Below are 24,661 nucleotides of genomic sequence, written 5' to 3' on the forward strand. Positions count from 1 at the left end.
AACAGGAAGACAGCTAACGATCCGCATCCATGAACACCAACTAGCCACGAAACGACACGACCAGCTATCCTTAGTAGCCACACACGCAGATGACAAGCAACATGAATTTGACTGGGATAACACTACTATTATAGAACAAGCCAAACAGAGAATAGCCAGGGAATTCCTAGAGGTATGGCACTCATCCACAGATTCAATCAATAAGCACATCGACCTGGACCCAATATACCGACCACTGCAACGGACAGCTGGAACTGATAACTGGAAGCGGCAGATTCAAACCACTACAAATGCCGGAGGAAAGATCACAGAAGCACTTCACAGGAGGCTCCCAAGCACTGAGGATGTCACCTAGACAGGGGACGAAACGTCTGCAACACAAATTCCCAGCTCGGCAAACAGAACCTCAACAACGAGCATCCGAGCTACAAATCTTCTCACAAACTTTGAAAATGAATTTTACTGGGTGTGTAGCAAACAGCACAAAGTGAGGCAATTGTAGAAAACTCAGGGATGTCTCCCATCTGATTGTATTTATTTGGGTAATCCAAATCTTGTATAAAATTAGGCTAACTTTCTCACAAGAAATCCTGTTAAAACATGTATAATATTTGAAAGATGCTGACTCTCCCTGCAGGTTTAAGGTAGAGGTCCTGCACAATCTATTAAAACACTACTGAACAGTTCTTCAAAAGCTGGTATTGCAAGTAAGGGTGCAGGTTGAATTGTTGGTTGGTGAAACCCCAACTGCTGACATGAAGAGTATGCCTGGCAAAATTGCACCACATCTTTATGTAATCCTAATGGATAAAAATGTTTCAGTATTTTAGGTTGAATTTTTTTTTGTAGATATTTTTATTGAAATTTAACATTTTTGCAAATTTACAAAAATAAACAAAACTCTCAAATACAAACATTGATGTACAATTAAATCATATATACAATAGTCATAATTTAACAAAGAAAAGAGAAAGAAAGAAAACAAAAAAAGAAAAAAAAGAAACGAAAAAAGAAAGAAAAAAAAACTCAACTTTCTACTAATCTAACCTATAACTAACCAGAGTGTATACCTAAGTCTCTTACATGCTCGGAATGTATAAACATCAAATATAATAAAACCCGTATTCGCGCAGGATTCCTCTCCCAAGGGGCCCCGGAGCAGCCCGGTCTGAAATCTTCACTAAATAAAAGCCCTTGTTAGGATAGCCGAAATATCTGCATTTATATAATTCAAAAAGGGCTGCCATATTTTATAAAATAATTCAGTCTTTCGGTGCACCATATTTGTGAGGAAGTCAAGGCGGATATATTCCATAATTAATCTGTGCCAATTTGAAAGTCCAGGGGGGCCCTCAGCCACCCAGTTCACCAAAATATTTTTCCTTGCACAGAAAGAGAGAATAGGAAATAGTCTCTTCCCGTGCATATCCAGAGATGAGAGGTTCGAAAAGCCCAAAAGGGGAGAGACAGGGTCCACCCTAATTTCCGTTCCTAAAATTTTTGTCAGGGTATTTGCCACTTTAGTCCAGTATCTGCGGATTTTCTGACAAGTCCACAGACAATGTACAAGAGTACCCACCTCTATTTTGCATTTAGGACACATTGGAGATGCTCCTGCCTTAAATTTTGCCAGTCGAGCCGGAGCTATATGGGCCCTATGAAGTATCTTTAGTTGGATAGCCTGAGTTCTGTTACAGATAGCAATTCTTCTAGCATTTTCCCAAATGTCATTCCACATATCCTCAGAGATTTCTAGCCCCAAGTCCTGCTCCCATGTTTTAAGCAGGTCATCCATGTCTCCTGAGACTCCATCATGTAGCAAATGGTATATAGTACTAATGGAGGATGCCCCCGCTGGTCGTAAGACATTACGTTCTCTGTCTGATTTATAAAGACTATCTATTAATGTAGTCTTCCTCTGTATATAATCTCGAACTTGGAAGTATCGAAAGAGATCCCCATTAGGTATTCCGAATTTCAGACGCAGCTGCTCAAAGGACATCGGGATCCCATCTTTAAATAGGTCCCCTAAGCATGAGATGCCCCTGGATCTCCAGAGTTTAAAGGTGGCATCTGTAATCCCCGGTTGGAATCCCCATGCGCCTACTATTGGTGCATGGGGGGATGTTTTATGTGAGTTACCCTCATTTTGCCGCATTATATTCCAGGCCTTAATTGTGTTTAATATTATGGGATTTTTACAGTGGTCTGTAATGATTTTCCTCTTATCTGAAAATAAAAGGTTAATAAGTGGGTATTTTACTTGGGAGGCTTCGATATCCAGCCAAATTGATTGTGGATCAGATGAAACCCAATCAGCTATGTAACTTAGTAGGGAGCTTAACTGATATTTCCTAAAGTCTGGGAAGTCCAGTCCTCCCCTTGCCTGTGGAAGCTGTAGCTTCTTCAGCTTAGTAAGGGGCCGTCTATGGTTCCAAATAAAGGAGCCCAACCAGCCATATAATTTACGTAGGGCTAGCCTTGGCAGCATCAGCGGGAGCATTCTCATAGGATATAAGAGACGGGGCAGAACATTCATTTTAATTAATGCTATTCTCCCTAGCCAGGAAATCGGAAGGTCTCTCCATCGCTGGAGGTCCTGCCTTATCCTTTCCATTAATTGTACAAAATTAGCCCTATACAGCTGATCAAATACTGGCGTGATAAAAATACCTAAATATAAGAAGCCCTCCAGGGACCAACGGAAGGGAAAAGGGGATCCGTCCATTAAGTGGGGTATCATAGCCAGACCACCCATTGGCATGGCTTCCGATTTTGAAAAATTAATTTTATAGCCTGAGAATGCACTAAATGTATTAATAACTTGAATTAGACAAGGCACTGACATTAAAGGATTACTGAGGAATAAGAGAACGTCATCTGCATAGAGGGTAATTTTGTGTTTACCTGTACCAATCCTCGGGGCCGTTATATTAGGATCAGTCCGGATGGCTTCTGCTAATGGTTCGATTATCAGTGTAAACAACAATGGTGAGAGAGGACATCCTTGACGGCAGCCCCTACCCACACTGAAGCCATCCGATCTTAACCCATTAGTAATAACAGCTGCTTTGGGGTCATTATACAATGTTGAAACCCATTTGGTAAACACCTGTCCAACGCCAAACCTTTCCAATGTGTAAAATAAATATGACCATTCAACCCTATCAAATGCCTTTTCCGCATCCAATGAAATTACTACTCCTGGTATCTTTCCCTGATGACAGGCTTGGATCATATTCAAGACCCTTCTGATATTATTGGATGATCTGCGGCCCTTAATAAATTCCGTCTGGTCCTCCTTTATAATATATGGCAGTACCCTTTCTAGTCTTAGTGCTAACATTTTTGAGAGAATTTTAAAGTCTACATTTAGTAAGGATATTGGTCTGTAAGATGCACAATCTTCTGGGTCTTTTCCTTTTTTGAGGATAAGAGAAATATTTGCTTCTTTCAGCGAGGGCGGGAGACAGACCTGACTATGCGCAAAATTATACATATCCATAAGTGGGTCAACCAATATTCCTGTAAATTCTTTATAGAATTCAGCTTGAAAACCATCCGGGCCCGGTGCTTTTCCGCTCTGAAGTTGCCTAATTGCCTCAAGTATTTCTTGGACTGTTAAAGGGGTATTTAGGGCCGACACCTGTTCCGGAGTCAGGCCCGGGAAGGTCAAATTTTTAAAAAATGACTGCATCCTCCTAATCCTATCTTCACAATCCTGCGATCTATATAGTTCAGAATAAAATTCTTTAAAGGTCGCATTGATCTTTTTATGATCATGAGTCAGGGCACCTGTACTTTCCTTGATGGTCAGAATAGTTTGAGGGGCTTTCTTTTTCTTTGCAAGAAATGCTAAGTATCTACCCGGTTTGTCGCCATATTCATATAATCTTTGTTTCGCAAATAATATTTCCCTTTTAGCCGTTTGAGTAAGCGCGGTGTTTAAAGCTGTCCTAAGAGCTGTAATCCTCTGCAATTTTGTGATAGAAGGTCTATCAGCGTATGCTGTTTCGGCTGCTTTTAGGCGAGCTTCGAGCAGACGCTGTTGCTCTCCCTTCATTTTCCTCTGGGTCGCTGAATAGGAGATGATCAAACCTCGTGCATAAGCTTTGATGGTCTCCCACATCATTGACGGATTGCTAGTCGTACCAGTATTAATTTCTAAAAACGTTTTAAGTTCTTGGGAGAAGTACTTTAAAAATTTGCTATCTTTTATCAGGAAGGGGTCCATACGCCAATGCCAAGCAGATGTCCCATTGTTCTTTACCTTAGTTTCCATGTATACAGCGGCATGGTCAGAGATTGCTATAGTACCTATTTTACAGGTTGCTATAGAGTTTAGAAAAATCGATGGGGCAAAAAACATATCAATTCTTGTGTGACATTTATGTGGATTAGAGTAGAAAGAAAAATCTCTACCCTGTGGATGGAGACATCTCCATACATCTACCAATCCTAATTCTTTATTCAGGTCCGCCAGTTGTCTAGATCTGGGAGATACTCCAGCGGCACTCTTGGGAATCCTGTCTATTTCCGGATCCATAATACAATTAAAGTCTCCCCCTATAATTGTATGACGGGCACCAAAGGCCATCAGTTTTGAAAAAGCTTCCGTTATGAATTTAAAGGGGTGTGCCGGGGGGCAGTATACATTTAAGATCCCATATTCCTCTCCATTTATGAGGGCTTTAATCAAAATATATCGTCCAGATTCGTCTTTTATCTGATTTAGAATTTTCAAAGGGAAGTTCTTCCGGACAAGGATAACGACTCCCCTGCTTTTTGAATTAAAAGAGGAAAAAAAGGCCTGATCAAATCCGCCCTGTCGTAATTTTAAGTGTTCTTTATCCGACAGGTGTGTCTCCTGTAGGAGAGCTATATCAACTCTCTCCTTCTTAAGATTTGATAATATTTTCTTCCTTTTAACTGGCGAATTACTCCCCCTGACATTCCAGGTGCACCACTTAACCGACTGTTCAGCCATAATCATCTGGACAGATCCGAGACCCCTCGGGAGGGGAAACCCTATCTAGAACATCCCGAGCATGGAGCATACAAGATTTACAAAAGTAAAGATTCTCTGATACACTCAAAACAATATAACAAAAAACTCTTTCCAGGTATAAAAAATATAAAACATTCCAAATTGGAGATTTTCTCCTTTGTTCCCAGGGAGCGTCACTTCCTCTCCCACAGTCCATCTTACCCTCTTCCAACCAGTGCCCCACCCTTGACCCAGGTGTTTCTCAATAAAATGAGGAGAATTCAAATATAATATAAAGCTAGAGTTAACAGTGAACACCCCACCCCCACCCACACCCACATCTAAATATATTTGGGAATATTAATACCATATATAACTTTAAGATTACAATCTCAACATGTAATACTTAAATATAATACCACAAAATAACAGGGGAAAGAAAAACAACCCCGCTCCTAAAAACAGAAGTAAAATAGAATAAGGTAACCACCTCTCCCCATCAACATTAACCAAACGCCCCAACATATATATATATATACATACACACATAGGGGGAAAGATAAGAAAAGATGAAGGGATGTAAACCAAAATAATGGGAAAGGCAGACCAGCATCCACAATCTCTTACAGTTTATTTAAGAGAGTCCAAGAATTCCTTAGCCTTCTCCGGTGATCCGAAGTTATATATGGATCCTTCGTGGCTAAGGCGTAGCGTCGCTGGATATCGTAAGGAGTACTGGATGTTTAAGTCCCTTAAACGCTTCTTCGCCTCATCGAATGCCTTCCTCTTTCGGACCAAAGCTGGGGAGAAGTCCTGGAACAGCATGATCCTGGATCCTTTGTGGGTCATAGCTTGGGGATCTTTTCCCAGATTTCTTGAGGCTTCCAGGAGCATCTGCCTCTCCCTATAGCTCTGCAGCTGGAACAGGACCGGGCGTGGGCGCTGGGTTGAGCCGGGCCCACGTACTGTGACCCGGTAGGCCCATTCTACCCTTACCTGGCCTGATCCATTATGCAGATTTAAAAGTTGTGGCAGCCAATGCTCTAAGAATGCTGTCAGCTGACCTCCCTCTTCCTGCTCGGGCAGGCCCAACAACCGAATATTTTTTCTACGACATCGATTTTCGAGGTCATCAATGTGGTTTTCTAGGTTCTGGACTCGATTCTCGAGAAAACGGATGTGGTCGGCTGTTGATTTTATCCCAGTCTCTAAGGCTGCGGCCTTCGACTCCACCTCTCTGACTCGGCACTCCAATTCCTGAATGTCTCTGCCCTGCTTCTGCAGCTCGGCTGATAGTGCTTCTCTGCTCTGCCGAGACTCATCGATAAAAGCATCAATCTTCGCCTCCCACCTGGCAAACATCTCCTCAAAGCTCATCTTCATTGGTAACTCTCCTGAAGCAGCTGAAGACACCTTTGTTGCAGATGAAGAGGGAGAGGGTGGGGGAGGGGCCCCTGCTTTCTTAGAGCCGCCTGTTCCCTTCCCTTTACTCATTTTCCAGCTAGTATTAGACCATTTAAATGTACTAATAGGTAACTATTTAAGGTTAACAACTATTATAAATGGTTTAGTGAGTGTGGTGGGGGTGGATAGCCCACTTTTCCCAAGTTTTGGGTAGAGCACTGTGGACTCAGTCTTGCTGGGTCGCCGCCATCTTGGATCCCCCCAGGTTGAATTTTTTTAATACTTAAGTGACCTGCCATTGGAATTTTATAACCCATTCATACAACAATGCTAGGATTCTCAAAACAGTAATAACACCTGATGGGCTATTGCCTATCCTTCATTGCATTATAGTTAAGGTGGTTTCTATTCTGTCAAAAGCACTTAGTCTTTTAAATAATAACACCCAGATATTAGTTCTGATGCAATTTGAGTAGGCTGTTTGATATTGCTCTGCCATTCTATGAGGCTGATATTTAGTCACAATACAATCAGGAAACAATCCAGGATTTTCCTCCAGAGCATCACAGTTTCTTTTACTTCAACTGATTGTTTCCTCTGCCTCAGTGATTCCATTAATTTTGAACTAACAGATCATTCCCTCACATAAAATCAATACCGTATATAGGAACTATTCTGACTACATCTTCTACATTTATTAAGTCACTTTTTAATCCAACTCTGTATAATGGGAATGATTACAAACTTCATGTGTACCACCATTGGATATTCTTCTCACAAGTATTCATTTGGTAGTACAGAACGTTAGTATTGCTGCAAAAAGACACATTTTGTTGAAGTTCTTTTGCCTTGCACTAATCAGAACAATTTACAAGTAACGCAATTTAAATGAAAACCAATATTTATGATGTAGAAGAAGAAAGTGCTGACTGATTGGCAAGCGGATGCTTGGTAATCCATTCGGGGACCCTGTGTCCTCACTGGGAGAGAAGATTCAAAACCAAAAACAGGTTGGGGGTCTCTGCTTTGAGAAGCTCATGTCAGTTGGATACAACTGGTGGGCGGCATGGTGGCACAGTGGTTAACACTGCTGCCTTACAGCACCAGAGACCTGACTTCAATTCCCACCTCAGGCGACTGACTGTGTGGAGTTTGCACATTCTCCCTGTGTCTGTGTGGGTTTCCTCCCACAGTACAAAAACGTGCAGGTTAGGTGAATTGGCCATGCTAAATTGCCCGTAGTGTTAGGTGTAGGGGAATGGGTCTGGGTCGATGTGGACTTATTGGGCTGAAAGGTCTGTTTCCACACTGTAAGTTATCTAATCAAAGTGGATGGAACCATTATCTGCCTTTAACATTACTATGTTGATGTAGATTTTAGTATTAGCAGCTGCATTGTCACCTCATTGCTCCTGCCTCACTTTTGTCCAGCAACCTGGGTGCTGAAAAGAACCAAGTGCCCAGGTTCACGTGGTAAAAATGGGTCCAAAGTGTCCAGGCCAGTATCATGAACTAGAATGTCTTGGAAGAAGGCAGATCAAGGGATGAATGGGGCCATCAGCCTTCATCTGGAAGGTACCAAAGCTTTGCCCGTTCCTTTCATGTGGAGAACTTGTAAATGTGATGGCACCAACCTGACCCTAGATATGTCAGTGGGCTTTGGAGGGAAGTCATCATTTCTTCCCACTAAGTTGAATCTTGCTGAAAGAGAGACTGAAGCTCTTTGATTTGCACTCATCAGGATAATCACAAGAACACCAATTTATACCATGGTGATTTACACCATCTATGTGTTTGTTCTGATGAGTACAAGATAAGAAGCTTCAGCAACACGTTTCTCTTCTCAGCAATGTTCAAGATTTAGATGGCCAAGTGCCAGTTTTCCACTAATTGTGAACTAGGCCACAGGACATTGACTAGCAAGATCAACAGATATGTTTTCACAACAATAAATAATTAATGTGCAATTTTCTTCCAAAGTTTACATTCAAGTTTCGAGCGAGTTTTGAGAAGATTTGTAGCTCAGGTTGAGGTTCTGGATGTAGGTTTACTCACTGAGCTGGAAGAAAATGAAAATGATCCAGCTCAGCGAGCAAACCTACATCCAGATTCAAGTTTCTGGTTGTCCAGAGATGAAGGAAGTGTGTTCCCCTAATGTGACAACTACTCATTTCTTTAACTTTCTAACTGGAAGGGTTTGTTTCTTGGAAGAAATCAATGTTTAGTGTGAGTCCCAGATATAAACCTAACCCCACTGTGTGATCCACCCTGCCCTTACTTGCATGCAGTTGTGATTCAGTGAATGGCAGAGTCATGATTGGGGTGAAGCTATTTATTGAGTTTAACAATGAGGTCAAAAATAGAATGCAATATCGGAAGAATAGTCGTAGCAATAGACAAAGTGTGGAGAGCATATTTTACCTCTCCATGTTGCTTCACTGCAAATCAAAGCTGCAACTTTATGCAATGGTAAACACCACAACACAAAACCACAGCATTACCCATAACCCATTATCAGCTGGCAAGAATGAATACGACTGACACAAGAGTTTCCCTTCAGTAATGATTCACATCCATATGGTGGTGAAGTCAATCCTTTAAATCATATCTTTCATTTTTCCTTTCATGCTGGGAGTTAACTGGAGACACTCTATTCTTGATGTCTTGTGTAGAGAACTACATGCTCACTTATTTTGAAAACACAGTATTTTTCTGATATGTGCTTCTTCCCGACCTATGGCATGACTATTATTACTTTGATGACATACATACATCATGATGCTGGCGAAGGAATTTACAGAGGGCTTCAATTGTTCACTCAGAATTGAATACATAAAGCCTCTGAGCATCGAAGTAGCTCACAGTAATTAACACAGAGAAAGAAGAGAGAGAGAGAGAGAGAGAGAGAGAATGAGTTGGCCTGACTGATATAATAAAAAAAACTTCTTGCTGCCCATTTGATGCAAAATAGGTATGAAATTGAGAGATAATAAGGCAGAGAACCATCAGGCTTCTTTTCTTCCTTCAGTTTTTGTCAGACTTCTTTTAGACCACATTTCTGCTACTTGACTGAACAGTCTTGACCATCACAGCTTTCTTGACACTCGAGCCTCCAAAGGCATCTTGAGCACTGCCTGCATTCACGAGGGAATCCTGGTGTTCAGTAGAGTAACTTCTGGAATATGCTAAAGTAGTACCTGCATGGTCAAGCGGAAATAAAACAAAAAAGGATTGTACATGCAGAAATCTATCTCGGCAGAAAAATAAATATTGCTGTGTCACTGTTATGAAGGCACTGTTTTTGTTTTGTCTATTATACATGAATGACTTTAACTTTATTTACCTGTTCTGACACTTGATGCTGAAAAATGCGAGCTAATCACAGACTCTTGGCAATGCCAACCCACCCTATCCCATAGCCAGTCATCAAGAGACACTCAGAACAATCAAAATTTTTTCCATCCTTTGATTTTCCCTCTGCACACACAGACTCTCTCGCTAGAGAGTATTCCATAGTTCTCAGGGGATACCTTTGTGTCCCTTATTCCAGGATTGTCTGTGGGAAACTGAGCCAGGGCATCTCCTTGTGCCTTTGATGTTATGGTCACCTAAGACCCCCTCCAGCCCACTATCACAGAACCCAGTACCCTCGATCATGCCCCTCTCTTCTGGTCACAAGCATTTCCCAATCCCTTCTCATTCCCTGAATCCTCCCAGGTCTCATAATTGAAATGTGTGACAATCCTTAAAATACGGAATGGTTGGTTAGCCTTTGAACTGCTTGGCTCAGTACTATGCCAGCCTTGACATAATCTAATCAAAGAGCTGAGTGAGCTGAATTCTAGCATGTGGTAGAACAACTTACCAGATACTGGTGGGGTGTTAATATGAACAATTGCCTTCTGCTGCTGACCAATCCTGCAAATTAATATTTAATCACATAAGTAAATAAATAAATAGAGGCAAAAAAAATCCAATATGTTGAATGGAGCCATGTAATAAAACAATATTTTTGTCGATAAAATTCTCCTGACTGCTGTTAAATTTCTCAAACATGCACTCAAATATATTTCTGTCTTGCAAAGTGATTCAATGATATGGCATTGTTTGTGTAAAAGATAATGATCTGAAAATATCCTGCTTGCACAGACACAAAATAAAGAAATGTTACAGCACAGAAAAAGGCTGTTCAGCACATTGTCTCGGTGTCGGCTGCCTGTTCTAATCCCACGGACAAGCAGCTGGTCTGTACCTTTGCAGATTCTAGAGATTCAGGGGAATATTCAGGTTTGTGTGAAATGAGTTGAGAGCTTCCACCTCAATTAACTGAGCAGCTAATTCCAGACACTCATTACCCTCTGGGTAAACAGGTTTCTCCTCATGCTGCCTCTAGTGTCTTACCAATCATCTTAAATCAGTGACCCTAGTCATTGATCTCACCACTAGGGGAAAACAAGTCTTCCTTGCCCACTCTATCCAAGCCCCTTGTTATTTTGTACACATCAATTAAAGCCACCCATCAGCCTCCTCTGTTCTGAGGAAAATGACCCTCGCCTATCCAATGTTCCCCCATCGTCGCAACTTTCAAGTCCTGGCAACATTTTTGTAAATCCCTCTTGCACAATGATGTCCTTCCTATAATCTAATATCCAGAAATGTACACAAAACTCCAGCTGTGGTCCAACCAGTGTCTCATATAGTACCAGCATTACAGCCCTATTTTTGTATTCAATACCTCATCCAATGAAAGAAAGCATTCCATATGTCGTCCTTACCACCTTATCCACCTACCCTGTCACTTTCAGAAATGTGGGCATGCACTCTCCAACATCTTGCATTTCCTCTACCCCTCTCAATACCATCTCGTTTAGTGAGTATTGTTTTGCTTTTCCCTCCCCAAATATATTACTTCATACTTCTTCAAGATGAATTCAATATGCTCCCATTCAACCAAGCCATTAATATGTTGCTTCAGTTGAAAGTCATCTTCATCACTATCAATTACCTGGCCAATATTTGCACTGTCTGCAAATGTCCCACTCATGCCTGTCAGAATTAAGTTTAAAACATCAATATATAAGACAAACAGCGAGAGAACTAATACTGAACCCTGTGGGACACTGCTGGAAACTGCTTTCCATTTGCAAAAATATTTATTGCCCATTACACTTTGTTTCCTGTCACTAAGCCAATTTGGATCCAACTCATCACATTCCCAGTATTCCATGCCGAACCTTCTACAACACCCCATGCTACTTCCTCAAAAAATTAAAGTTAGGAAGCCATACCTTCCCATAACAAATTCATGCTGACTATACTTGATCAATCTTTGTCTTTCCAAGTAGCAGTTAATGCTATCTTTCAATATTGGTTCCAGTAATTTGCTCACCACTCAGGTCAGACTGACTGGCCTATAATTAGTTGGTTATCCCTCGTACCATTTCTGAAAAATAGTATAACATTCACCCCTCCAACCCTCAGCCGCCTAAACTGCATCCAGTCAGGATCGGAAAGTGATCCTCAGAGGATCCGCTGTTTCTGCTCTGGTTTCCTCTAACAGTGGAGGATATCATTCATCTGGCTCTGCTGATCATTATGCCTATTTTATCCAATATTTCACACTCCTCTTTAAACAGGATGTTTGTATCATTACCTCAACGAATGAAGTTTAAGTGACTTGTGTGGAATTTGACTGGGTTTTTTTAAAAAATCTGCCAATTTAACCATTCTTTTGCCCCTAATCCACTGGTAGAGACTACAAGATTGCAAGAACATAAGTAAAGGAGTAGGGTCCTCAGGCCTGCTCTGCTATTCAATATGATAATGGCTGATCTAGCTCATCTCCCCTTTCCCACCCTCTCCCTACATCCTTTTATTGTCTTAGTGTCCAAAAATCTATTACTCTCTGTCTTGAATTATTCTTAGGGATTGAGCATCCGCAGTCTTTTAGGTCAAAATTAGATATGTAAGGCAAGTGAGACTATGGCCCAAACCAATTTTTGCCTGCAATCAGCCTCTTATCTCGGTGACTCACAATGACATAAGGAATCTTACTAAATGAGCTGTCTTGGCTGGAAGATAAGCTCAGACCCTGTGTACTATTTCAGAGTGACATCAATATTCTGCATCCCCTTACCTTCAAAGGCCTTTGCTCCTTTTGTGCTGGATGTGATGCAACTCAAGCAAGCTATTTAGGGAGAGCCTGAGGTAGTATCAGTGTTGCTATCCTCTGAGTCTGCATCCTCTAATAGCTCTACACTCAGCAAGGTTTCATTTTACACAATGTCTAAAATTCATATAACTTGGATTAAAAAAAAATCCAAAAGAAAAAGTTGAGGGATACATTAGGTAGTTTTGGAATGTACACTAGTCACACCTTTTTTTGGAAATCTGAATTTGCCTGCTAAACATGAAATCATATGAAATATTTAATAATGATTCCTTGAAGAGATAAGATAGATTTTAAAACACTGATAGGAATGCATTTAATAGCATGTCACTTGCAACTAAACAATAAGCACGTACTTTATAAACACATTTACAATTTGCTTATACAAAGTTTTCTTATGGTGAAACATGTTTTTAGACAATCTTCGTTAGGATTGCCCTATCAGCGAAGCTCATGTCCCATGAACAAATAAAAATATTGTTATCCAAAAACGTTCTGTACCTGATCTCCTCTCCCTCCAGCATTTTCCTGTAGGTGGCAATTTCAAAATCTAGGGCAATCTTGATGTTCAGTAGATCTTGATAATCCCGTAATTTCCGAGCTACAGCCTGCTTGGCTTGGTATATCTCATTCTCTCGTTCAGTAATCTCTGCCCTTATTTTTCTCACATTTATTTCTCCACGTTCCTCTGATTCAGTAATTGCTGCATCCAACCCAGGGCGCTAAATGTGTGTTTATTTAAAAAGTGAAATGTTAGCAAAGAAAATGACATTTTCAATAGCTGCTCTTAAACTGTTTAATTCTATACAGAAATATCCAGAAGTGAATCATATTGCATCTTAAGAATCTTTTACTACTTAAAAAATAACCACACCTCCCCCCAGCCTCAATGCTGCTCAATGTGGAATGGATGAATGGACTATATTATAATACTGAGGCATACAGACCACAAATGTTCAAACTCCAATTTTTGGTCTGGGTGCTGACTTACTTGATATCAACTGGGCAGTGATCCCTCTGAAAAGTCAGCACGGTCTTTATTCTATGCAGTGACCCTAGCCAGTGAGTAAATTAGCTGTTTAAGGACCTGGTCATGACTTGTCAAGGAATTCAACAGATTCCCTTTAGTCTATATTTTTGAGAACTCGAACAGTTAAGTCTTTACAAATGCTTTTAAAAAATATCAGTAAACATAGTAATCAGGAATAATTCTTGACACTAAGTGTCATGTAAAAATTAAGCTCAGCTGTAATGGGCTCCATGATCTGAACTTATAAGAAGATAAGAACTAGGAGCAGGAGTAGACCATCAGGCCCTTTGAGCCCGCTCCACCACTCAATAAGATCATGGCTCGTCTTTTCGTGGCCTCAGCTCCACTTACTGGGACTCTCACCATAACCTTTAATTCCTTTTCTGTTCAAAAAATTACATTTGCTTTAAAAACATTTACTGAGGAAACCTCAACCACTTCACTGGGCAGAGAATTCCATAGATTCACAACCCTCTGGGTGAAGAATTTCCTTCTCAATTCAGTTCTATATCTACTCCCCCTAATTTTGAGGCTATTTCCTCTTGTCCCAGTTTCACCCACCAGTGGAAACATCCTCTATACCTCTATCTTATCTATTTCCTTCATAATTTTATATGTTTCTATATGGAAAAGCCTTCAGTACATAGGATGTGCCTGCTTATGTGTGTCCAGAAAGGTACTGGTGACCAGTCATGGGAATTATGAGAACTGTGGATAGATGAACTGAAAGTCTTTATATAAGTTGGCATTGAATTTGCCAGCACATCTGTTCTGAACCAGTGACATATGTAATCATTGTCACTGGCCACATAATGAGCAAGAGTGGGGTGTATGGTCAGGCTCACAAGTAGGTTTGCTATGTACCACAACATAACAATGAATAATTAAGTTGCCCTGATGAGCCTGTGATGATGGACCATGTTGCAGTATTAACACAATGATAACCTTGCCAACTTTTTGATCTTGAACAACAGAATTAATCTTGTAATATTCCATGGTCACTTCTGGTGTCAGCATGCAGGTCAAACCTTGTTTCTTATTTTTGGAGTAGAAATACATAAACAGAAAATAAGAGGAGTAGGACATTTGGCCCTTCAAGCCTACTTCAACATTCATTACAATCTTGGCGAAATATTCAACTAGGTAGCCTGTTCCTGCTTTTCCCTCATGGCCTTTGATCCCTTTAACCTCAACTACGACATTCAACTCCTTATTGAAATCATACAATGGTGCAGACATGATGATTTGAATGGCTTCTATCTATGTTAAAATTCTAAGATTGTATGATTCTGATAATAATCTACCGTCCTGTTTTTGCTACCAAAATGGATAACCTCACATTCTCCTGCATGTACCATGCATTTGCCCTCTCACTCAGCATGTCCAAATTGCACTGCAGCTTCTCTGTGTCCTCATCACAGCTGACCCTTCCATACAGCTTTGTGTCATCTGCAAATTTGGAAATGTTACATTTAAATCATTAATATGTATTGTGAATAGCTGGTTTTGAACACTGATTTCTGCTGTGTACTACTCACTGCCTGCCACTTATTCCTGTTCTTAGTTTCCTGTCTGCCAACCAGTTTTCTCTGCATCTCAATACAGCACACTCAATCCTATACTTTTTAATTTTACATGTAATCTCCTATGTGGCACTTTGTCAGAAGCCCTTCTGAAATTCCAAATAAATCACATCTATTGGCTCCTTCTCATCAACTCTATTAGTTACATTCTTGAAGAATTCCAATAGATTCGTCAAGCGTGATTTCCCTTTTGCAAATCCATGCTGACTCTGTCCAATCAAACCACTGCTTTCCAAGAGCTCTGCCACATTGTATCAGATTTTAAATTCCTATATCCAAATTTAAAATGCGTTCATCTCTTGCAACTGGCAGAGAAGGTCAGCACCGTTGACATTGTTAAGATGCGCTTGGAACCAGAAGCAGGCATTGACTCCACCCATATGTGCATGTGTGGTGCTATTAACAGCCAAGGAAACCTCTCCACTCTCACGCCACTTGCCGCTGTGCTCAGCATGCTGCTATCCAATTATCCTGAACACTAAGTTTAATTAACATTGTTGTCATGTCCACATATCCTAACATTTTCCAGTTAAGACAAAATATCACTTTGTTAACTCTTTTTTTCTCTCTCTCTCTCCAGTGTGCTGTTTCACCCTCTGCAGTATGTTTCCAGCATTTTCTGTTTATATTTCAGATTTCTGGATTCTGTGCTATTTTGCTTTTGATGCACTCCAGCATCCTGGTGCCCATTGGTGAATGGGTTGGGGATTGGGGAGGAGGTGGAGAGAGAGACAGAGCAAAATTGTATCACCACAAAGCAATTGTTTTGTTGAAGAGGGGCAGCAGAAGAGGCCAAAAAGGTCGAGGGCATAAAAGTATTGGGGGTTTCCAACAGTGGAGAGGCAATCTTTGGCTCTGACAGCCTTCTGTACACCATTTCCATTGTACCCTCACACTGTCCTTTGGTATTATAAGGCAGAAGAGGAAAGAGCAGTGGGAAATAAGTTGGGTGCTGCTACTTTGGCCCCATTTGCTTTGTTATCTGTGCCAGACTTTCATGGGACAGTTAGAACTTCAGGTCTCCTCAAACTCCCACAGAAATTCACTCCAAATTACTATCAGGGAGGTGAGGCAAAATTAGTCAGATTCATTTCTCAGACTCCAGCAACTGCCCCAAATTTACAATGATAGAGAGGGAGATAAGCAGATGGGATTCCACTCCTGACATAATGATTGGCATTGGAAAAGTGCATGTGTAGACAGAATTGGCTTTGGCAACACTCTTTAGTTGATTAAGTTTCCAGTGCAATCGGTGAAGATAACAGATAATTGGCCAAGGTACTAGAGAGTGGTTGCAGGCTGTGCCATCGGAAAGGTGATAAGGCCTTCTGGAAATTGAAGGAAAAGGAGCAACAAATGTTAATATGAATTGGTGTGGATATGATTACCTGACCCTTAAGAGCATCGATTTCAGAGTTAAGTTTTGTGATTCTCCTGGTTGTTTCCATGATTTCATTTTTGACGAGGCGCATATCATCATCATATTTTCCAGCAGACTGGGCCAGTTGATTGAACTGAAATGAAAGAAACATCAAAAACATAAGAGAAGGCAATAGGAAATTAGAAAGATTGTTCAGCCCATCAGTTTTGTTACCTCTAATAAACCCAAATGAGACAGCACCTTCCAAACCTGCACTCTCTACCTAGAAAGGCAGCAGGCATGGAGGAACAACACCAAGTTCCCTTCCAAGCCACATACCATCTTGACTTGAATATATATCAGCTGTTCCTTTACTGTTGCTGGGTCGAAATCCTGGAACTCCCTCCCTAACATCCCTGTGGGTCTACCTACACCAGATGGAAGTGTTCAAGAAAGTGGCTCCCCACCATCTTTCCATGGGCAATTATGGATAGACGTTAGATGTTGGCCTTGTGCAGAAGACCATAAGGCAGAGGAACAGAAGTAGGCCATTCAGCCCAGCAAGTCTGCTCTGCATTCTCTCCCTTCCTTCATAACTTTTGGTTTCTTTACTGATTAAAACTCTGTCTATCTCAGCCTTGAATTGACTCAAAGGCCCAGCCTCGACTGCCCTCTGTGGTAAAGAATGCCACAGGTTCAATACCCTCAGAGAAGAAAATCCTCCTCATTTCTGTCTTAAATGTGTGACACCTTATTCTGAGATTATCTCCTCTGATCCTAGACTCTTCCACAAGGGAAACAATCTCTCTGCAACCCTGCCACGTTGAGGATATATAAATAAGGAAGACATCAAATGCTATTTATTCTGCCACAATGTCTACGGCCCAGGATGGTTAATAAATACATTGGGCTGAATTATACTTTATTGGCTAGGTGTCAGTTTCTTGGCTGACTTCTCACTGCAAGGTTTAGTGATATCTTTCACCATATCTTACCAACTCACCTCATTAACCACCTACTCTGCCCCTTCTCTTCCAATAGTTACTCCATCTTACCATGGTTGATCTCAGAAAAACTTGTCACCAGCAGGATATTCTAGAATTGATTGTCATCCCTGGCCAGCACCTGTAAAAGGCCACTGTGCACCCAGATAAGCACTGAGTCTGGAGCTGCCATGTGCCGTTCCTGACATTTACCTTGAATGTGGCAGAGAGGGGAAAACTGGTGGCTTGCTTTGCGGGCGGGAATCTAAAGACAGTACTGGACAGGTTGGTGCAGAGGATCTTCCCCCAGGACCAGCTGTGGAGACCACAACACCAGACTATGCCAGCATGGTCCAAAGTTGCCACCTGGGTCAGTGTAGTCATGCAGCCTCAGCATCTGAAGGAATACCCAACGCTGTAGGAAGAAGGTTAGTGACCTTCCTTACTCCATCAGTGTAAGTGCCACCACCTTCTTTCCAATGCCTCATGCTCACTGTCTCTCTGCTCCTGTATCCACTTCCCACACAGGCTCATGCTCTATCACTCTCACTCTTGCCCACGAATCTTCCTGCACTTGCTGCTGCCCATCCCATTTGATCAAGGGCTGCTGTCAACCACGACTAGCTTCTTGGTTTTGTGTCTGTGCTAAATGGCAAGTCAAGGAAGAAGTACGGTGGACCATGGATCTCTGGTTGAAGGAGAGAATAGCAAAAAGGCAAAGCAAGCAGGGTTGCTGTGATCGTCAAGCTAGGGTCAGAGTGAGTGAGTGCTCTGAGAGCAAGCAAGCAACCCGGAGATGCAGCTTGCTCCAGTTCATGAGCTGAGAGTATGTCCCTGTGCATAAAGTGCACTTGCTACAGCATTACAATGATAGTTGCTGTTTCTCTCTAAGTGAATCAGAGATGTGCCCTGGCATGTGTCAGATGACACTGCCCATGGATGCAGGGTGCTTGCGGCTGGTGCCCATGCAGTATGCCCTGAGGTATTGGTCCTTGGTGTCCTATATGAAGGTCTTTTGCAGCAAACAGTGAGCCAAAGTCACCAGGTACCTGGTTTGACCTTCGTGTTGAGAATTCTCAGCATCTGCTTTGCCCGTGGCAAGTGGCAAGTGGCAAGATAGGAACTTACGTATTAATATATACAGTTAATAAAGTCAATAACAAGAAATGCTCCCCCTTAATAAGGAAAGTGAAGCCTGGAACTTGCTTAAAAGATGCAGCAAGTTATTCATGACATCAAGTAGGCAACACTGGACTTCTTGAGTGATGCTACTGCATTTCTTACGATAGCCCAAGTCTTTCAGGCCTCAGAAAGACTCAGTCTAAAGGATTTCTTTGAGGAGATAAAGTTAAACTTACTAGAACTAATTTCATGAGGGTGAGTTGGAGATTTGCCTCATTGCTGATATAGGGGTTGCATTTGCCAATGCACAAATCAGCTAATCTCACCTGAAAGCCTAAAACCAATTAATTTCCATAATTCTCCCATTGCCGAGAGTGGGAGTTTGTCAGAAACCACCAGGAAGTGATTGCCCAACTGTGTGCCAAGATACTTTCTAGCATTGAGGACAAGAGGAACATGGATAGTGATGCTTGAAGGAGAGTAACAGGCAGATAATGTTTGTGAGTATTTTTTTCACTTGGCCTCCTCTTCTACAACTCACCCAAATGGACCACAGTTTAGATCAGATACTCCAGCTTTTCGCATAGGGTGAGTGTCTCATCTAATAGAAACAATACTTTCTGCTCAGCATCCGAACATGATGCTTTGGGTACCTTGAGCACATTGAAACTTTAAACATTCAAGGACACATAATCCAAATTTTCAGGGACCCAGTCCCAGTGTGTCAAGTACTTGCCATCAGATTATTGGCACTACCGTGGTCTAGTACAATTTAGGGTTATGGGTTGCGTAGTAAAACAGAGAGTAAACACCCATCATGCCCATCAGCCTCAAACTCAGAAGAACAGTGTGCCAATTGGATCGATTTGGCACTTACCCACTTCCTACAACAACTGTTCACTTCTTTGAATGCAAGTGCCAATTTGTCACCAAATGCCCTAATAACCCACGGAGGTGGCTTTCTTCTAACAGCCTGAGGAGCATAGAACTCAGGTGCCAGAGGCGAAAGTTCAAGATTTTACCTCAATTCTTCTTTACCTTGCCTTTGTATACAGCCTGAGTTTCATCACGATTCTTGATTGCCAAAATATCATACTGTTCCTTCATGTTAGTGACAAGCTCTTGCAGATCCAGATCACGGTTATCATGAACTTCAACAGTGACAGCAATATCCTTAACTTGTGCTTGCAGTTCATGGAGTTCCTTATTTATTGTTGAAAGGAAAATACATTGATTAGGAATGAAGAAATCAAATGCAAGAACCAACCTAAAATAGAGTACTCTAATCAGACCAAGTACATGTCTAAGCATATTGTAGAGAAAGTGAGGTCTGCAGATGCTGGAGTATCAGAGCTGAAAATGTGTTGCTGGAAAAGCGCAGCAGGTCAGGCAGCATCCAAGGAACAGGAAATTCGACGTTTCGGGCATAAGCCCTTCATCGAATTTCCTGTTCCTTGGATGCTGCCTGACCTGCTGTGCTTTTCCAGCAACACATTTTCAGCTCTAAGCATATTGTCCCAGGTTTAAGCTCATCATTTAATTGAGCTAATATCACCTCGAACCAAAGTCCACACCAGGTCTCCGCTCCCAATTCCAGAGTCATTTCATGGAGGCAAATACTGTGTTGGAGGAAGGTAGGGGGTGCAATGTTAGGAACTATTCACAGCCTTAGTAAAATAATTAGGAAAGAAACAGGATATTTGCCTGAGACAAAGAAGTTATGTTTTTAATTTTTAAAGGGACCAAAGAAATGATTGCATCAAATGTAGCTGGATAATTAAATCTTTTTATAAACAATCCATTTTCAGATTTTCAGTAAAAAGAAAGTAAATTTCAAATAACCCTCCCTGCCTTCCTTTGTCCCTCTTCCTCTGTCATCTCTCTGAGGTAGAACAAAAGGTAGGGTGATAGTTTTCCTGTGAAACTTAACCTTTTAAAAAAAAATTCTAAGAGTCATCTCTCAGTTGGTTTTCAAATTGTTTTGTAAAATAATGTCATAAATACCTCAGCTAAAAAAATGCTTTCGACAGTTGCACTGAAAAATCAATCTATTCTACTTTGCATTTCATTCTGTGGTAAAATACAAATTTCAGGCATAAATATGATGCTTCTGGGGAAAATATCTCAGCCCAAGTTTCTGAAAGAGGCTGAGGCCTCAAAGTAAAAGACATTAATCAAGGTATTCAAATCCACAAGAAATAATTTCACAGGAAAGATTTAATCAAATTACTATGTTTGAAATCTTATCTCAAACCCTGGACCGTTCAGCTGCTAAGAAAGAAAAGTTGAAAAGTTTTTGAAAAAGAACATTTTTAATGTATTAACGGGGAGGGAAGACTTATCTTCAGAAGGCCCACATAGTTTCTGTCTACAGTTTAATACCATTCTGTTACATTGTACAAGCAAAATATTCTAATATAATTTTACCTCATCATAGACCTGTCTCAGGAAGTCAAGTTCGCTAACAAGCCCATCCAGTTTATCACCAAGTTGATGTTTTGTCAGGTATGAATCATCAACGCTCTAAATAAGAACAAACAATTTATATTTAATACTACTATGGCAGTGTATGGGACAATTATTCAATAACAAAATGCCATTGAAACATACCTTCTTCAAGGTAACAAAATCATTTTCCATTCCTGCACGATTATTCAGTTCGTCTTCATATCTTTGTAGAAAAGGTAACATTAATTATCTTAAAATGTGTGAATATTACACATAACATGACTATATCCAGACTGAAGACATAAATTCTTTAATCACTCGTGTCAGAAAACCAGCAAGTTTGACCATTGTAAGACAGAAGCAAAGACATTTAAGGATGCAGTGGTCAGATGATATGAACCTTGGTTTTTAAAGTCTTGCAATTGGAGAGGACGGAAGACTTAGGGAAGGAAGAAGCTACTCTGTTTTGTCTCAAAGAATGGATTTTGGTTTGGTAAAGAATGATTTAGAGTAGGAGATGGTGAACTGCAGGCAACTTATGTGGTCAGACAGTATGGGAGGTGCTCAGTCTCCACACAGTGGCGTCGGTACTGGAACGTACAGACTTATGCTGATTGGTCTCCTTCTGTGCTGCAAATCTTCCTTTGTTTCAATGTCTAACAGCTACAGCTTTTGGGTGAATAGACATTCCGTGCCACCATACAATGGTGGAGGTGCTTCCTTCAGAAAATCTAGGAAAATGGATCTCCACAGACAGGATAAATCAGGGTTTCTTTCTCCAATAGTTAGTCATATCTTGTGCTTTCAGCACACTGGCTCTGATTACAGCATTTGTCATTGCATCATGAAATTATAGCCCCTGGAGTTACATTCAAATACTGACCACTTTGTGAACCGGATTTTCTGTTGTTGGTTCTAAATTTATCTTTATCATCTTGAAATCATGCTCTGTTGTCCTATTCACCCAATTTTAAATAAATTAATATTCCATATTTACCCTTTCTTGTTATTTGTAGTTTTAAATGATGTTTCTTACTGAGTGTGAATGGTATTTAGAGATCTTCTAATCCATCTTAGAGGGTAAATGGGTATTTGATTTAATGTCTTAAATCAGCACCTCTAACAATGCAGGACTCCCTCAGCATGGCACCTCAACATCAAGAAATTCCTGGAATTGGGAGCAATTGAAAAGTTTAGCTTTAAACCAGTAACTAGTTACAATGTTTGTCACTCCTGCGTGTACTAAGCAGGGAGGAAACCAAAGTAGTTGGGCTTGTTTTTACAGTTGTTATACAACCGTGTCCAACAGCTCCCTTGGGAATGTTTCGATGTTTCTGACCCACCATAGGTCCAGTTTTTATTTAAATTTGACTGCGTTAAAAACAAATATTCCCCACAGTTAAGAAACATCGAAGGCACTTAGCCTAGTGTTTAAACTAACAAGGCAGGGCAAAAATCACAACATATAGTTAATTCTTTCTCTTCTGGGAAACAATGAGAGAAAGAGGTGTGCATGTCGAAAGTTTCTTTGTTGCAGCATTAGGCAATTTTGCTGCTTCTCAGGTTTAGTTTGTTAAACAGTGGAGTTGTCGGTCCAATAGATATTTAATACAGGAGAAAAGTTCAAATTTTATATTGAGCAATTCTTTTCCTTAACTGGAACAATTGCTTGACGAAGTGGAGCAAGCTGAAATTTAAAATTATTTTTGGTATTTTTAAAGTGGAAGTGCAGGTACTCTGTCAGGCTTATAGTTGAAACCCTAAATTAGAACAGTGCTCCCACACCCCGCTCAACAAAACTAGTTAAACCAATATCCGTTTAACTCGATGCAAACATCATGTTATACCTGCGGTTCAGCAGGAGCAGACTCTATTGAAGCAACTGAGCTGTGCCTATCAGAGAGTGACTTTGAGAGTTTCCAAGCCCACTCCTTTGCCTTTACAGACCGGGTGAGTCCATGCAGTTGGCCTCACCAACCACTGGGCTTGGAAAAGCAAGTTGCTGAGGGAGTGGGAAAAAAGGCATTGAGGAGAGGGAGATAGAGAAAGAGACTGTGTGACATAATGGGCCAGGTCATGAACTTCTGAAAACTTCTTTAACTCCGATGCTTACATCAGCTTTTTAATAAGAACTTAAAAGAACAGAAGTTGACTTGATACATACTGGACCTTGAGCCCATTCACTGTGCCGTGCATTTGCTGCAGTTCGCTATCCAAGCGTATCTTGTCCTGTTTGAAACTTTCCAGCTGTCGGGTGAGGGCATTGACATATGCTTTGTAAAGGTCCTCAATATTGGAACTGTAATCTCCCTGACGTTGCAAGAGGGACCATTTGGTCTCCAACATTTTATTTTCTTGCTCAAGGTTACGGACCTGGAAGAGTTCAAAAGTACAGGGAGGGTAAAGAGAACATGCAGCATCCAAACTAAAAGCAACAAGCAGAAGGCCGTTCTGTGCATTTATCAAATTCAAAACAAGTAAACAAAATGACAGAAACTTCCCCTCAATCATTTTTCTAATGCGGAGAATAAATCCAAAACCTCTTCTATGCAGCACTGACAGAAGTTATTTTATTCAGTTACCTTGCTAATGAAGCCTGCAAACTTGTCATTGAGCGACTGGATCTGATTTTTCTCATCTCGTCGAGTTGCCTGCAAGACAGGATCCAGCTCCTGCTTGAAAGTAGTGGAGGTGGTTCTGTAAGATGGAGAAACAAACTGCTCAGTAGTACTCTTTCGGATGGATGTGACTGTGTTCACACCACCTCCTAAATCGATTCTTCTAATCTGGGAGCTGCCTCCACTGCTACTAGAGAACTCAGTTTTCTTCATTGATCTCATTTCGGCTTTTTTTTGCTGATAATCAGCTGGAACCCTTCTGAATCAAAGTTTGCCAAAATCTGGTTAGGATCGACAAGTCTGAGTGCCCTTTATATATAATGATAACCTGCTTCAAGTTGTACTGCACGTTTGTCAGGAAGATCCGTTCTTCAGGGAGTTGTGTGGAATGTCGTTATGCCACCAGCACACTGAAGGCTTGGCTGAATACATAATGGACACATTCCACAGTTATAATTAGAAATATTTGCCATGCATGACTTTGCTGGGAACAAATTGCCTGCCATAACAGATGAACTGATTTCTTTTGTCACCCTGAGAAAAAACAAGATCAATATATTCCAAGCCACTAGCCTCATGGGGCAGAGTATATAATGCAAATAGGTCATCATTGTTAAGTAGATAGAAAATGGTGGCAAACATGACAAGTTTTGCTGTACTAAATCTGTCTGTAAAATATCCAAGGCCAAGAAGACACTTAGGAAAGTTACAGGGCTAGGTGCTGTTAATTTGTATGAGTGTATTTATGTACTTGAAGTTGGTGGACATGACCTGGATATTTACATGTATTCCTATAAATAATAGACTTAAACTGAGTGGATAAGTGAGGAGCTGCATTTTTATTCCTGCAAGTAGGTGTTTATAAAAATGTGTTAAGATTAACTCCAGTTCTACCTTTCACTACCTGGCTTACTGGATTGGAACAGGCTCCTTGCCCTTGTAAACAAGTGGTGTAAC

General features: G+C 40.9%; 1 protein-coding gene across 1 annotated transcript; it reads right to left on the minus strand.

Annotated features, from left to right (window-relative positions):
- Nucleotides 1-8,708: 8,708 nt before the first annotated feature.
- On the minus strand, nucleotides 8,709-24,044 carry LOC132805827 (keratin, type II cytoskeletal 8-like). The gene is made up of 9 exons (XM_060821116.1): nucleotides 23,669-24,044; nucleotides 23,251-23,459; nucleotides 21,249-21,309; nucleotides 21,066-21,161; nucleotides 19,677-19,841; nucleotides 16,562-16,687; nucleotides 13,062-13,282; nucleotides 10,257-10,309; nucleotides 8,709-9,588 (listed from the first exon to the last, which is right to left on the minus strand). The coding sequence occupies exons 1-9, from the start codon at nucleotides 23,924-23,926 to the stop codon at nucleotides 9,437-9,439; spliced, it is 1,341 nt and encodes a 446-aa protein (XP_060677099.1). The 5' UTR covers nucleotides 23,927-24,044; the 3' UTR covers nucleotides 8,709-9,436.
- Between the last annotated feature and the right edge of the window lie 617 nt (nucleotides 24,045-24,661).

The sequence above is a fragment of the Hemiscyllium ocellatum genome, chromosome X (genome assembly GCF_020745735.1).
Source record: "Hemiscyllium ocellatum isolate sHemOce1 chromosome X, sHemOce1.pat.X.cur, whole genome shotgun sequence".
Classification (NCBI taxonomy): domain Eukaryota; kingdom Metazoa; phylum Chordata; class Chondrichthyes; order Orectolobiformes; family Hemiscylliidae; genus Hemiscyllium; species Hemiscyllium ocellatum.